At 38.0% G+C, this 15182-nt stretch overlaps 1 protein-coding gene and 2 pseudogenes across 1 annotated transcript in view; 1 reads left to right on the forward strand and 2 right to left on the reverse strand.

Moving 5' to 3' along the window:
• The window catches only part of slit2 (slit homolog 2 (Drosophila)), a 78624-nt gene extending 73807 nt beyond the window's left edge, over positions 1–4817 (forward strand). The window contains exons 34-36 of the mRNA XM_034120543.1: positions 244–598; positions 1290–1504; positions 2659–4817. Coding sequence (XP_033976434.1) covers positions 244–598; positions 1290–1504; positions 2659–2915 — 827 coding nt within the window. The 3' untranslated portion in view covers positions 2916–4817. The remainder of the gene's footprint in view (positions 1–243; positions 599–1289; positions 1505–2658) is intronic.
• A 396-nt stretch (positions 4818–5213) lies between these two features.
• LOC117474635 lies at positions 5214–9539 on the reverse strand (annotated as a pseudogene).
• On the reverse strand, positions 8792–14099 carry LOC117474636 (annotated as a pseudogene).
• Positions 14100–15182: the final 1083 nt, after the last annotated feature.

The following is a 15182-nucleotide window of genomic DNA, read 5'->3' on the forward strand; positions in this document are numbered from 1 at the left end:
TCGTCTCAAAGAAAGCTAATACACCCAGTGGCTGACTTGAGTTTTAGTACCCAAGAAAAATATCAGATTAGATTAGTTCTACTATTTAATGCATAGTATTATGATATATCCTTATTGTTGAAACACACTAAATCAACTTTATAATGACAGTTCATGTCTTTTTTTATTTACTTTTCATATACTTAGATATACTGCAGCTCTTAAAGTTTAGGTTCTAATCTCTATAATCCTTTCTTCCTCCAGGAATGCCGGAACGTGCCTCAGGATCTGGGGGTCCCTCGTCCCTGCAGCACAGCTCAGGTGGTCGTAACGGCACCAGCTTCCACGGCTGCCTCCGTAACCTGTACATCAACGGGAAGCTCCAGGACCTGGGGGCCGGGCTGGGCTCGGGGGCTCTGGGCTCCACAGCGGCACAGAGCACCAGCAGACAGTGGCTGGGCCAAGGGGTGGAGCCAGGCTGCCAGCCCTGTCAGAGAGGGGCCTGCGTCCAGGGCGACTGCCACCCGACGGGACATCGAGGCTTCACCTGCACCTGCCACCCGGGCTGGACGGGAACAGTGTGCGATGAGCAAGTCAACAACCCATGTGATGGCAACAAGTGAGTGTTGGGTGTGCCCTTGTGTCTATGTGTTGGTGATGACAGAATTGGTATGAGTTTAAAGCAACATTGAAACCCCAGAACAATCTTTTTTATCAAAAAGAATGTGGTTGAATTCTTAAAGAGATATTGTCTTTTCTCCCATGACTCCACAGTGAATAAAGAATGCTAATGCTCACTACTTCCTAAACACACACATGTCTGCTAAAACCTTACTATTTAAATATAAACTAAATGCTGTGTTACCTGAAAGTGTAATGATTTCCTGGTAACATGGGGCGAGTAATTGATCAGAATCAGAAACAGGTTTATTACCAGGTAGGTTCACATGTACGAGGAATTTGACTAGGTGTCGTGGTGCATACATTTTTTTTTAAAGGACACAGACAGCAAACTATATTAAGAACACTGTAATACAAATATAGTAAGATAGCAATATAATAAAGCAGTGATTTACATTGAAATAGAATGCAATACATTATAGAATATAAAATATGTGCAGTAAGCAATATTGTCAACATTGTGTGCATTAATGTAATGCATAGAGTCTATGATGTGGCTGAGGTAAAGTGATGTATACTAATAGTCATTATGGAAGTGAAATATTCCTTTAAAACAACCGTGAGTACCAGGTTTAGATTTGTTATATCTGTTCATTAATGTTTCCTGTCTTTGCCTTCTCCATCCTCAGATGTATACATGGCACCTGCCTTCCAATCAACTCCTACTCGTACTCCTGCCGCTGCCAGCCTGGTTTCGCTGGAGTACTTTGTGACGAGCAGGACCAGGACACAGCTAACCCCTGCAGTATGTCACACTGTAAACATGGCAAATGTAGAGTGTCGGGCCTGGGGAAGGCATACTGCGAGTGTAACAGCGGATATACAGGGGACGCGTGCGACAGAGGTGAGAAAAACATGTTTGAATGGGATACACATTTATGATGGGTGTGTCTGTGTATTGTTAGTACTTGTGCCTCACTACTCTCATTCTTCTTAAGGAAAATATATATTGCTTGGAAGGCTTTTAATCTAATGCATGGTTCTCTTAACCTCTAAGCTTCTTCTTTGCTTTCTGTTCCTCTCAACAATAGTCTCTCACAGTGTGTTTGTATGTCTCTAAGAGTGTTTAATGTCTCTGCTTTAACGCTTCTAACCCGCTGCTTTTTCAACTCAGCATCTCCTGAGCTTCCTATTAATCCCTCACGGGGGACAACTCAGGTGAGGCTGCCCGGTCACATCTTACTGTCGCACTCTTTTTCTAATTTTCTTTCCTTCGTTCCTCCTAAATGCAACCCAAAATGCATCCACCAAATGCCCCCTACTTCCCCTTGTTTCAACCCTGTGCAACATGCAGATAAAGTAGCTTACTTTTTATTTTTCCTCTTAAGCAAAAGGGCAATTAAAGAAAAGTCTTTAAAATATTTATTTGAACTATTTTTTCTTTCTCATTTTAGATAGACAATCAATTAAACTATTTTAAAGTTAACCAGGCCCTGGTCTGGATTGATCATAGTAAGATAATGCACTTATTTTTAACTAGAACTAATTGCATGGATATATCCTATTTTAATAGTACAAAAAGAAGCAGACTAATGAATGTGTAAGGACCTTATATCGTGTTAGCTCCTACATTTCAAAATGTAAGATACAAATTATTTTAGCTTTATCAAATAATTTGTTTCAGGTTCAAGGTTTAGGGCCAGTGTATTGTGGCCTGATTGTTATGTTAGTTTTAAAACTTTCATAAAGTGTTTCTCTATTGCTTCTTTCAAGCAAGGTATTTTTACCAGTGTCCTTCATCACTTTTTTTTATTTTACTGTCATCTTCCTGTCCTTTCTACAGTCTATTGACACGTTATGTAACTGTTTGGAATAATTTGTGTGTCATTTTATTCAAGTCTTTCTTTGGTGTACAGTATGTGTCTTTGTAAGCCCCTAACCTAGGATATTTCTCCTACCATGTTGTGATAGATTTTCACCATTTAGATCCCTTTTGTCATGTGAACGATGAAAGCATGGATATCCTGTAACCCCTGTGTTTCTTTCGCATGTCTGCAGAGGTGGCTTGCAGAGGGGAACGGATCCGAGATGTCTACCAGAGACAGCAAGGCTACGCGGCGTGCCAAACCCAGGAGAAGGTCTCCCGCCTAGAGTGTCGGGGCAGCTGCCCGGGGGGAGCAGAAGGACAGGGCACCTGCTGCACCCCCCTCCGCAGCAAACGCAGGAAATACACCTTCCAGTGCACTGACGGCTCTTCTTTTGTCCAGGAAGTGGAAAAGGTGGTCAAATGTGGCTGTACAAAGTGTTCCTCATAAAAAAAAGAGAAAAATTAAGAGACATCACCCTTGGCAGATTTCCTCCCCTCCAGATATGTTTTATGTTCTTGCCCTCATTACTTGATCCTCGTACCCCTTGTCCAAGGTCCTGAATCCTCCTGAGAGAAAACCCTTCACCCTCCACAGTCCCCTCCCCCAACCATCCCTGTTTTTTTAAAAACCCTTAAAAAAAGGCACAAAAAAAACAAGAGAAACAACTAAAAAATAGTTTCTTTTCTGTATCAGTGCTGGACTGATGATTGATGCTTCCTCGGTGGGGATGTTGAATTGTATTGTAAAGTACAAAAACAGACTTATTTTTTATTATGAAGTGGAGAAAAAGACAAAAAAAAAACACAAGAGATGACTTTCTTCCCTTACGTCTACTTCTTTTTGTTGGTCACGATGACTCCAATGGTGTGCCACACTGTCTCTGCCCTGGAGGACTGACCGGTCACTGACGGCTAACTGCTTCCTGTAGACTTCCTGCTTCCTGTCTGTGAGTTGTGTGTTTAGGAGTAACCTTAACTGGTAGTACCACAGACTCACCACTATGCGGAGCTGCATAAATGCACGGGAGATGGCGGGCAGTGACGACCCCCTTCAACACAAGAAACCACCACTGTAGTCTGCAGTCTCCCTCAACAGACCTCTGAACCCTCTGAGACTGTGTCCACCATCCTACTCACAGCTGCGCTCAAACTTGTGATATTTTTTACAGCTACTGAACAACACACACACATACAAATGCTCTCACCAGTCTAAGAGTCATATGTAATACCTGCCAGGTTAAATATACTCTCTGTTTATCCACCCCCCAGTCATGAATGACAAGTATTTATTGTATCATAAATACCTGTACTTATTCAGTAGATCCCCTATGTATCAATCTGATCTTTTAATATATATTAATTTATATTTGTCCTTATTTTTGTATTAAAAAGACATAATCTGTCAAGATAGTTGAACTAACAAAATGGTGTCCTTTATTTTGGTTGAAGAGAAGTTGTTTTTTGATCACTGAAACTATTGTGCTTGCCAGAGACCTTAGTTACATTTTAATCTGCAAATGTGACGTGAAGACATTGTATATTTTTGTCGCGTTTCCTGAGAGTTTGTACTGTGCCATTACCAGAAGGTCTTTATATTAGAGTATAAATGTATAGATAATTTCCCTACCTATGTATTTCACACACAAATCTTGTGAGTAGCATTGACCCTAGAGGATGCCTAGAACTGTTTTTACCTTTTTAACAAATTTATGCTTAAAGAATACTGTGACTTTTTCTAAATGAAACTACTTTGTTAGCCCCTTGGTCTCCGATGTTAACATGTTGCTGCTAAGTTTTTGTACCGTAGACTTGGATCCTGATCTGTATGTTATATAGAACTTCCTGCTCCTACTGTACGGGGGCACCTTGTGTAACAGATAAATACGTCCCCCCACCTCTACACATGTGCATTGTGCTTTATATTCCCCTGTTCTCCACCCCAGACTAATGTCAGTTCCCTGACTGATGTTTGTTTATTAAACACAATATTTACCTCACAATTATCTCACTTTTGCTTTTTTGTCACACAAAGAGGTCCAAGTCAGAAATGTTCCCCTCAACTACTGAAGAAAGGGTCATAAAGCTAAGCACAATAATGTGGACAGTAATCTTCCATTATCCTTTCAATGCAATTTGCTTATTTTATAGCATATGTACAATATGGCTTTCTCCTCACTTTAATCTTTGTACAGCACAGATGCACAGACATAGCAGAGACATTGAAATGTACTGAGAGATGAACTATCACATCTTTGTTTTTTGTTTTTATCAAAATTATTGAAATCAAGTTTATTTAAAAATGGTTTTGTTATAATTGCTAACAAGTAATATGTTGCACCCTCAATGCTATGCTTAGTATAATAACTTTATTTTCTTACAAACTTATAAATAATTTACTATGTTCAAAATAATCAAATTTTTGCTGTTGCAAATGTTTCAATCACAGAGACTCCTACTGAATTGAAATAAAAAACGAAATGTTCAATGATAATAAAAACCTGATGGTCTCGGTGGAAACTTCATCAAGTCAAACGTGGATGAGACTAGCTTGTATTTGATAAAAGCTTTATGTGCAACTAATAAAATATACTTTTATAATCCCTCATGGACAAAACTTACCTTACAGCCAGTGGGATCAAAGTCAATTGTTCTATAGACAATGTAGGCTGCTGGAAAAATAGTATATGAACTCTAAATCAATTAAAAATGTATTTGAAAATATGCTGGAGTGCAGCTCAATTAAAAAACACTGTAAGAGGCACGAGTATGGTTCTTAATTGATTTTATTCTAATATTCATTCAGACAGAAAAAAATTAAAATTATAACAGGGTAAGGTGAAAACTGTTATTTATAACATGATCTCAGCTACATCAGCAAATAGACCTCTCAGCGGTAGAAGAGTAAAACAGCAGACTCAGCCATCTCTTTGGAGGCGCTCCAGCCTTGCTCAAATCCCAATCTGTCCCAGTCAAATGATGGGAAGTCCCCACACTGATCAGTGTAAAAATAGCCCCCTCCTCCTATACAGTACTGGAGACACACAGAAGAAACATTATGTAAGTATTGTTACAGGATGTGTATTTTGTAAATTGTGTGACTTTTTTGTATTATCATTTTTTTAATCTTTAATATTTTTTTATGCATGCTTCTTAGGTAACATTAAGCTGTCTTTGGCTCTTTTCTGCTGTAACAATGTTAATGTCCCCTCTGTGGGACTAATAAAGGTATTCTGATTCTGATTCTGAACAGTTGCTGTGTTGACAGACAGTAGAAGAGTGAAAATGGGTTGAGACTCACATGTTCAGTGTTGTATCCACGGACCGGCTTGACCCCGGAGCAGATAGCCATGGCTGCACGTTCATTGTTTATTGCTCTGAATGTGATGAAACCTGGTTCAAACTCCCCTTATATATAATAAGAAAAATACACAATTAAAACAAAGTACCTTTGATTACAGCAGGAGAAATGTGGTTTAGTAAGTTGGTGTCTTCTATTTGGTCATTCAAGGATAACATTGTTATTAAACTTGTATGTTAAAGATTTCATAATTCCTGTGTTTTGATTAAATGTATAAATTAATTGTTTTAGGAAATCTGATCAAATTAGTAATTAAAGTAATTAGTGACATGCTCATACATGATGGTTGAAAAGCTCTATATTATCTCCATTCCACAATATTAGAGTTTTACCTCTTGATTTGGGTCCATATAACATTTTGGTGGACTCTTTGTCTCCATGGTCATACACAATGGGAATTGCTGGCCCTCTGTTGCCGGGGGAGCCAACGTTGTATCTTACTGGATATTGCTGGAAGAATGTCATAATATACAGTATGCAGTCGTAGTCAAATATTTTACCCTGTAAAGTAGCAATATATGTTAAATAAATGGATTACAATTGTGGATCGGTGCACGGTTGTAAAGGTGTACTGTAGTTGGAAGCAATTTTAGAAAATATATACTGCCATGTTGCCTAATCTATAATAAGACATCATGTTAATTATATTTTGTATTACGTATTTGAATTTACAAAGTATTAACTAATGCTTTTAAATATGCCATGAAGTAAAAAAGTACAAAAACAACTACACAAGTTACCGAGAACATCTGAAAGAGGTTTCCTCCATACAGGCGGAGGAAGTGGTTCTCAGTGTGGTAGCGGAGGATGGCTGCCAGGTTCCAGTGCTCCAGTGGGGAAGTTGTTGGGGACGTGCCACACAGACATGTCTTCTGCCCTGATTTCATAGTAGCCTGGATTCTGTGGAAGTTATATATTATGACAAGTGGTGCTATGGAACCAACTCCTTCTGTTTGGGAGGCAGACACACTCTCAACACACAAGAGTTCACTTAAGATAATAATTCTTATTGTAACAGCTGGCTTGCCTTGGTTGGACCATGCTACTAATTACTATTCCACCGTTGTTTTCTAAAAACACCTTATATTCAAATATTTTAGATTCTTTGAAATCCCATTTCAGCAATGTGTTTGTCAATGGTCAAGAGAGAATAATAATGCAGCACGTCTCTGTCCGTATACCTTGAAATCATCCGAGGTGGCGCCCTCTGCTGCTCCAAAGGTGTTTCTGTTGGACCAGTTTCCGTCTCCATCTGGTAGGTTAGCATTGTTACCCTGTTGGCTGGACCAGCGATCTCCCACTGTGCACCGTCCATAGATGCTGTTCTCATGGACGCTCGCCACCAGCGTCCAGCCGCCTCCAGCTGTGGTCATATCACAGAAAGTCTGATAGACCATGCCATTAGCAGTGGTCAGGAAGTACAACCCATCTGGAAATGTCAGTGTTTATATGAGTTAAAATGTTAACTTAAAACATGTCTTCTAGGGAAGTATTACAGTGCACATTGAATTCATCTAATTTATTTTTCCATTGGACAAGTTCGTTTTTTCTCATTTTCATATATTGCACAAATAAACCAAAAGGCTATGCCTGCTTACCTTCATGTTCATTATATCTGTCCTGGATCTCCTTACAGCTCCTCGCTACATATCTGGACCTGTTGCTCAGTTTCTCCAATTGTTCAAAGTTCGTCCTGGTCAGGTTCTGACTCATCTCATCATCTCTGATGGCTTCTGTGTGGGTGAGCTCTTCATCTTCTGAAAAAGCCACATTTTAAACAATACATAAATCAGATAACAGAAATATACATATGTTAGGGAAGAAACATGCACAAGCATTTGATGTTATGTGTTGTTTTTGTACCTATTTGTAAAGTAGAAGCTGCAAGGGAAGCATCTTCAACTGAAACCAAAACCACCAATGACAAAAGTACGTGGAATAACATTTCTGTGAGAAAGAAAATGCATTTAAATGTTAAAGGTGCATACATAATACCACATAGAATGTTATACCATACACACAAAGTAATTTAAACGTGATAAATCTATCCACCAAAATCTGAAATTTGCCTGAGAATCATTCGTCCACTGTTAGATTGTCTTAATGTTCTTTCCAGCTTAACATTATTGAGAGGTTTATCACAAAATAAATTCCAACATTAATGAAGGTCCACCAGGTGTCAAATCCTATTTTATACAGTCTGTGTTATGCATATTTTAGAAATATTACATAACATTACATTACACATACTGTACCTTTAACAGTACATTAAGACTGAACAGCACTTCATTTCCAGGTTGTCATAAATCGTTCACCAGTGCTCCCTATTTTCGGAAAACAAAATATATTTTACCTACCTGCGTTGATCGCTGTAAGAAGTGTTGTGTTCATTCTTGATTTTCACAACTATTTATGTCCTTGTTTAAGAGTCCAACCTGTGATCAAAGTGCAAATTGATTAATGTTTCTCCACCATTTATTATGTTACTTACCGTAACATCTCTCGGACAAGGAAACTGTTCACAAAAAATATTCCAAATATGGAGTCGTAAAGATACCAAAGGTCCTCTGTTATCTTATTCCCTGACTGTACTTTTGTATTTCTGGTTAACTTATAGCTTACTTCCTGTCATATATCAAACCCATCACATGATAGGGGTGAGGTGTGATGGAAAGATTAATATATTGCTAATATAACTATTATGTTTCCTTATCAATACTAATATGGAAAACAAATTAAAATGTTTTGTAAAACTCCATTTCTGTCTGAATATACTGTACTAAAGGGCAATGCCAAAGTAAGCTTCTTCTCTGTCTGGGGGTCGTTAGAATCGTTAGCTTCTAGTGATACTAACTTATATATAAATCATAGGAACATCTTTTTTTTCTTTTGTTGTCACAGCCTTTGGAAAAGCTGGAACAGAGTCATGCATGGGACATAAAAAGCATATTTTAAGTGACCTTATATCATGTGATTAAATGTATAATTTATTGAGAAACTGTAATAGTTCAAGTCACTTGATAAATGAAATATACAAAGACATAAACATGTTATTATTGTGGTTCCATCACACCAAACATGAATCAAGCAGGCAGACTCTTCATGAAAGGTCAATGTAAGTGCAACCCAATAATACATCAGTTAAAATGTACTTTAAAATACTGAACAGGACAGGGGGCAGGAGCAACAGCGTGCAGAGCGAAGTTTTTGTGACTATTGACAAACTTACTTTTGTGCATGCGTAAACATACAATATAAACATCTTAATCGCTGGATTCTATCAAAGTATGGGTCCAAAGAAAACCATCGCTGCGGAGGAGGTCGAGGACATTAAAAAGTCGCTCGACTTCCTGGCGGAGGAAATTTCTGCTGTCAGGTTGCAGCAGAAAAACATTTTGGACCTTGTAAAAGAGGTTAAGGATCTGCGGATCCAGAATGCTGAGAAGGACAAGAGGATAACTTACCTGGAGAGCAGAGTGGTGGACCTTGAGCAATATAGGATGAACAATGTTATCGTTACCGGGCTCAACATAAAACCCCGGTCATACGCTCGGGCTGTGACCGTTGACAACAGGAGTGAGCTCGGGGAGCTTGATGTCAGCTCCACGGAGCAACAGGTGGCTGCTTTCCTCCAGTCCAAGGGGATCGAACTGGGCTGTGAGAACATCGAGGCATGCCACCCCCTGCCAAGGAGTAACGCTGGCAACAAACCGGCTATTCTCATCAGGTTTGTGAACAGGAAACACAAAACGGCCTTACTCAAACAAGGAAGGAAGCTGAAAGGTTCAGATGTCTACATCAACGAGCATCTGACCAAGTACAACGGCGACATACAACGGCGATAACTAATATTAGTTGTTTTCTTTAATGGGCATATGCAGAAACACATGTCTTGTTTTTGTAACATAAGACATGCTGTGTCTTCAACTGTGATTGTTGGCTAGGCTGACATGTCATAAAATCCATAGCTGTGCATGTGCAAATAGTCCTCTCAGCGGTAGAAGAGTAAAACAGCAGCCTCAGTCATCTCTTTGGAGGCGCTCCAGCCTTGCTCCCTTCCCAATCTGTCCCAGTCAAATGATGGGAAGTCCCCACATTGATCAGTGAGGAAATAGCCCCCCTCCCCCTATACAGTACTGGAGACACACAGAAGCAACAGTATGTGTAACAGTTGCTTTGTTGACAGACAGTAGAAGAGTGAAAATGGGTTGAGACTCACATGTTCAGTGTTGTAAGCACGGACCGGCTTGACCCCGGAGCAGATAGCCATGGCTGCACGTTCATTGTTTATTGCTCTGAATGTGATGAAACCTGGTTCAAACTCCCCTTATATATAATAAGAAAAATACACAATTAAAAAAAAAGTACCTTTGATTACAGCAGGACACATTTTGTTTAGTAAGTTGGTGTCTTCTATTTGGTCATTCAAGGATAACATTGTTATTACACTTGGACATTAAAGATTTCATAATTCCTGTGTTTGGATTAAATGTATAAATTAATTGTTTTAGGAAATCTGCAACAATTAGTAATTAAAGTAATTAGTGATATACATGCTCATACATGATGGTTGAAAAGCTCTATATTATCTCCATTCCACTATATTAGAGTTTTACCTCTTGGATTGGGTCCATATAACATTTTGGTGGACTCTTTGTCTCTATGGTCATACACAATGGGAATAGCTGGCCCTCTGTTGCTGGTGGAGCCAACGTTGTATCTTACTGGATATTGCTGGAAGATAAACGCAGCATGTAGTCGTAGTAAAATATTTTAGCCTGTAAAGTAGCAATATATGTTGTAGCAGGACAGGGGGAAAGTAAACACACTCCTACAGATTCCCTGAGAAAAATGGGAGAGGCTAATCAAGAGAGAAGCTGGAGGAAAACCAATCAAGGAAATGGCACCTGTGTGCTGTTAAAAGGAGGACAGCATGTCATTCAACAGAAAGAGAAAGAACCAAGAGGAAGTCGGATCCAGCAAGGAAGAAAGTGGATTCTTATGGACTTCATCAGAGAAATCAGGCTATTTTGGGGAGTTTTGCCACTGAACCCATGCTGTTGGGGGAACATTTAACTTTCCCCTTCCCAGTTAAACCCTGCAATCCGGTGATCTACTCTGGCCTGTCACCCTCAGATAAGTTATTCTCACTACACCAATATCATTTCCCCTCCTCTTGCACTCTACACCGAGAACTTTAACTCGGACTCGAACAGAACTTTACAACTATACTTTCACACATCCCTAACCCCTGAACTACACTCTTAAACTGAGTGACAAAGGACAAAAAATACTTCTTCCCCCCCACACTCACTCACAGTCAATCCCCATGATTTAAACAATCGTAGGCTCTCGGAGTCACATACTGTAAGTGATTGATGTTTTGTGAGTTAATGTGACTTATTTGTTTGTGGTTTATATATAAATGGATTACAATTGTTGATCGGTACACTGTACAAAAAGGTAAAGCTGGAAGCAATTAAAAAAATATATATATACTGCCATGTTGCCTAATCTATAATAATACATTATGTTAATTATATTTGTACTTATCTGAATTTACTATTTGTTAATTATTTATTAAAATGCTTTTAAATATACCATGGAGTAGAAAAGTACAATACATACTCTGACATGGTGGATTAACAATATGAAGGAGCATAACATGGAAACACTCACATTAGACACAAATACCTACATTTTTCTTGATTAAATATAATTAGTCAGGTTCCACCGCTGTGATTTAACATAACACACAATGCACTACAAGTTACCATGAACATCTGAAAGAGGTTTCCTCCATACAGGCGCAGAAAGTGGGTCTCAGTGTGGTAGCGGAGGATGGCTGCCAGGTTCCAGTGCTCCAGTGGGACGTTGTTGGGAACGTGCCACACAGATATGTCTTCTGCCATGATATCATAGTAGCCTGGATTCTGTGGAGGTTACACACTACTGTCAAAATGGCAACTGTGGCTTAGATATCATATTGTTCATAAACAGCTGTGCTTGTGAGATAAAAATAAATGTATGTGCAATATTTCAAGCTTGAAGTCCATGACGCTTTCTTTATCAGTTACAAAATGCAATTTTTTGCGCATTATAGTTGCTGAAAACACCGCTTTTTACTACACTTTAGTGGAGTTCTTTTCTGCTGGTTTTATTTTTGCTGATTGACCACATACACTCAGATACTGGCTATGCAAAACAGAAGGGGCTCATTATCATAAAAGAACGTTGCAAAAAGTGCTTTTTTATGTGTTTTTGAGGCAGTAAACAGCATATTCTTTAACAACAAAAGCACGGTAAAAACCGACGTTTCAAGCAATTCAAATATGCCAGTGTAACTAATAAGGGAAGCGTCATAAAAAGCAGCATTTTAAACTTTTCCGCGGACAAAACTGGTCAGCATGGGAGACCGTGCTTTCTCCTCCCTGGGTCCACGTCTGTGGAATCAGCTTCCAGAGAACATACGGACCTCTGCATCACTCTCAGTTTTTAGGAAATGCCTCAAGACCCACCTTTTCCACACCGCATTTTACTGACTGTCTTTTACTTTATTTATTTATTTATTTTTATTTTAAACCTTTTATGCTCTTAACCTTTTATTTTTATTTTTATATTACCGTATTTTATTCAATATGCTCCTTTTAGATATATTTTTATTTTATTTGTTTTATTCTTTTTCCTTGTAGCTTTGTGAAGCACCTTGAGATGACGTTGTTTTTAAAGTGTGCTATATAAATCAAATGGAGAAAATGGCACTGATGGCTTTCCATACTAGTACCTTAAAATCATCCGAGGTGGCGCCCTCTGCTGCTCCAAAGGTGTTTCTGTTGGACCAGTTTCCGTCTCCATCTGGTAGGTTAGCATTGTTACCCTGTTGGCTGGACCAGCGATCTCCCACTGTGCACCGTCCATAGATGCTGTTCTCATGGACACTCGCCACCAGCGTCCAGCCGCCTCCAGCTGTGGTCATATCACAGAAAGTCTGATAGACCATGCCATTAGCAGTGGTCAGGAAGTACAACCCATCTGGAAATGTCATAGTTTTTATGAGTTAAAACATGTCTTCTAGGGAAGTTTTACAGTACACATTGAATTAATCAAATACTTTCATTTTAAATTGCACAAGAACATTTGTCTAATTTTCAAGTATTGCTTACCTTCATGTTCATTATATCTGTCTATGATCTCCTTACAGCTCCTCCTCCTTGTTCCTTAATTTCTCTAAATGTTCAAAGTTTGTCCCGACGTTTAGAGACCTCTTAACATCCTTTGTGCCTGTGATGGTGAACACATACAGTATACTGAAAATGTTATTAAAAAATAATAAACAATATAATAGTAGTGATATGGAAAAGTACAGTGTATGAGCACAATATACTTTTGTACATGCAGTTATTGTGTTTTTCATTATCTTTACCTGTTTGTATAGAGGTGCAGAATCCATGTTTCACTGACAGCAAAACAACCAAAAACAAAACTGAAGCATAACATTTCTGTAAAAAAAACATATCAAATATATTAAACTAGATGCAATATGCTATAACACAAACAACAATTAATCTAAAAATCATTGTCATTTAGTTAGTAGATACAATTGTTTTATACAAAAGTCTTAAGGATTAAAAATGTAACAAAAGATTGTTTGTCTATAACAAATAACAAATTATTCCATGCCCTATAAATCACAAGGTGTAAAGTTTATATTTAACTATAAAAAGTCTAAGACAGAAATCACATTTTCAAATAAAATTGAAACCTTTAAAGATAAAAAAAAAAACACTAAAACATTTTATCAAAATCAAATCAATTAAAAAACATGTCACATTCATACAGTACATATAACTTCTCATGCATCTACAAATGTCCTTAAACTAACCAGTTCCAAGTGAAGAAAGTTGTCCTTGCTGATAACATAGCTGAGGCCCATATTTATGAATACTATATTACATTTAAAATCTTGGAAAATTACAATAAAAGCTTACTTGTATCATGAAAGAAGTCTCCGAGAGCATATGAAACAAAAATCTGAAGGATTAAAATCATATTAGAAAATGTTTTTAATTGCTGCACAATTTTCTAAACACCCGAAAGACATATAAAGTCAGTGTAGCAGCAGAGACAATATTTCAGGTTTGTTAAAAATACTTCTTACCGACTGAAAATCACTGTGCTCTTTAACAGTATGACCAAATGTAGATGTTTACCTCAATAGAATTGCACTGTGTTACCCTGGAGAGTAAATCCTGTCCTGGGTAAAAGGACATCCACTTTGCAGTTATAACAGGATAACTTTCCGTGTGTGTAAACATATATATATTTGTTTTTCTTATTTCTCTCCTGTGAGAGCAAAGTTTACAATTTGAGCGAATCTGACCGGCACAGATCATTAATCATCAACCAAATGTTATTTTTACTGTTGCCACATTTTGAACTCTGTGTAACAAGATGCTTTCTTGTGTTGCGATTTCAACAAAATGTACAATCCTATAGTCTTTCACCTATAAATGGTTTTAATGATAGCACAGTCTTTATGAAACAGTGCTACATCTTGCTTGTTTGATAAGAGATACAATGCAAATACAATACTCAAGACCTCTAACACAAGAAATCATTTTGCCACTTAATTTCACTTTCCTGCGAGGGTGAACATACATATTCCTCTTGAATCCTCTTGAATGTATCAAGCTTATTTTCTGACCAGTAAGACACGAACCATGACAACTTTTTTTGTTTCTGTGTGTCCCTCTCTGAACTATTTTTAGAGGTTAGACAGACACTGTGAGACACGTTCACTAATAATTGAACTGCTTCAAACAGCAGCAGGAATGAGAACCGGCAGCCGTTGTGCTCCCAGCTGCACCAACATGTGACTGTCCGCTGGAAACATTTACTTCTTGATAATGAAGTCTCTTGATATAAAGGTGTGGCTTCATTTAGCCTCTTTACAACATGTGTCTAATGTCCTTTCTATAAAACCTTCAGAACACAAACATTTCCCAAATTGGGATCAATAAAGTACTATCTTATCTTATCTTATCTCTCTCTCTTATTTTGTTTCCACTCTGGAGATTCAGTTTTTGTTAGTTGTGTAGTCACAAATAAAAATCAGGCTGGATCAAAAATGGTCATACATTTAACATGTAACGTAATAATAATAATTATGGTAACACTTTATATTAAGGTACACATATTCACCATTAACTAGTTGTTAATTAACATGCATATTAGCAGTATATTGGCTCTATATTCAGTATTAAACACTTATTAATGCTTTATTCTATATGACCATATTCTACAAGTACTAGGCCATTAGTTCAGAGTTTTTCCTCAATAACCCTCTAATTAGTGCTT

Source organism: Trematomus bernacchii, unplaced genomic scaffold (assembly GCF_902827165.1).
Source record: "Trematomus bernacchii unplaced genomic scaffold, fTreBer1.1, whole genome shotgun sequence".
Lineage (NCBI taxonomy): Eukaryota > Metazoa > Chordata > Actinopteri > Perciformes > Nototheniidae > Trematomus > Trematomus bernacchii.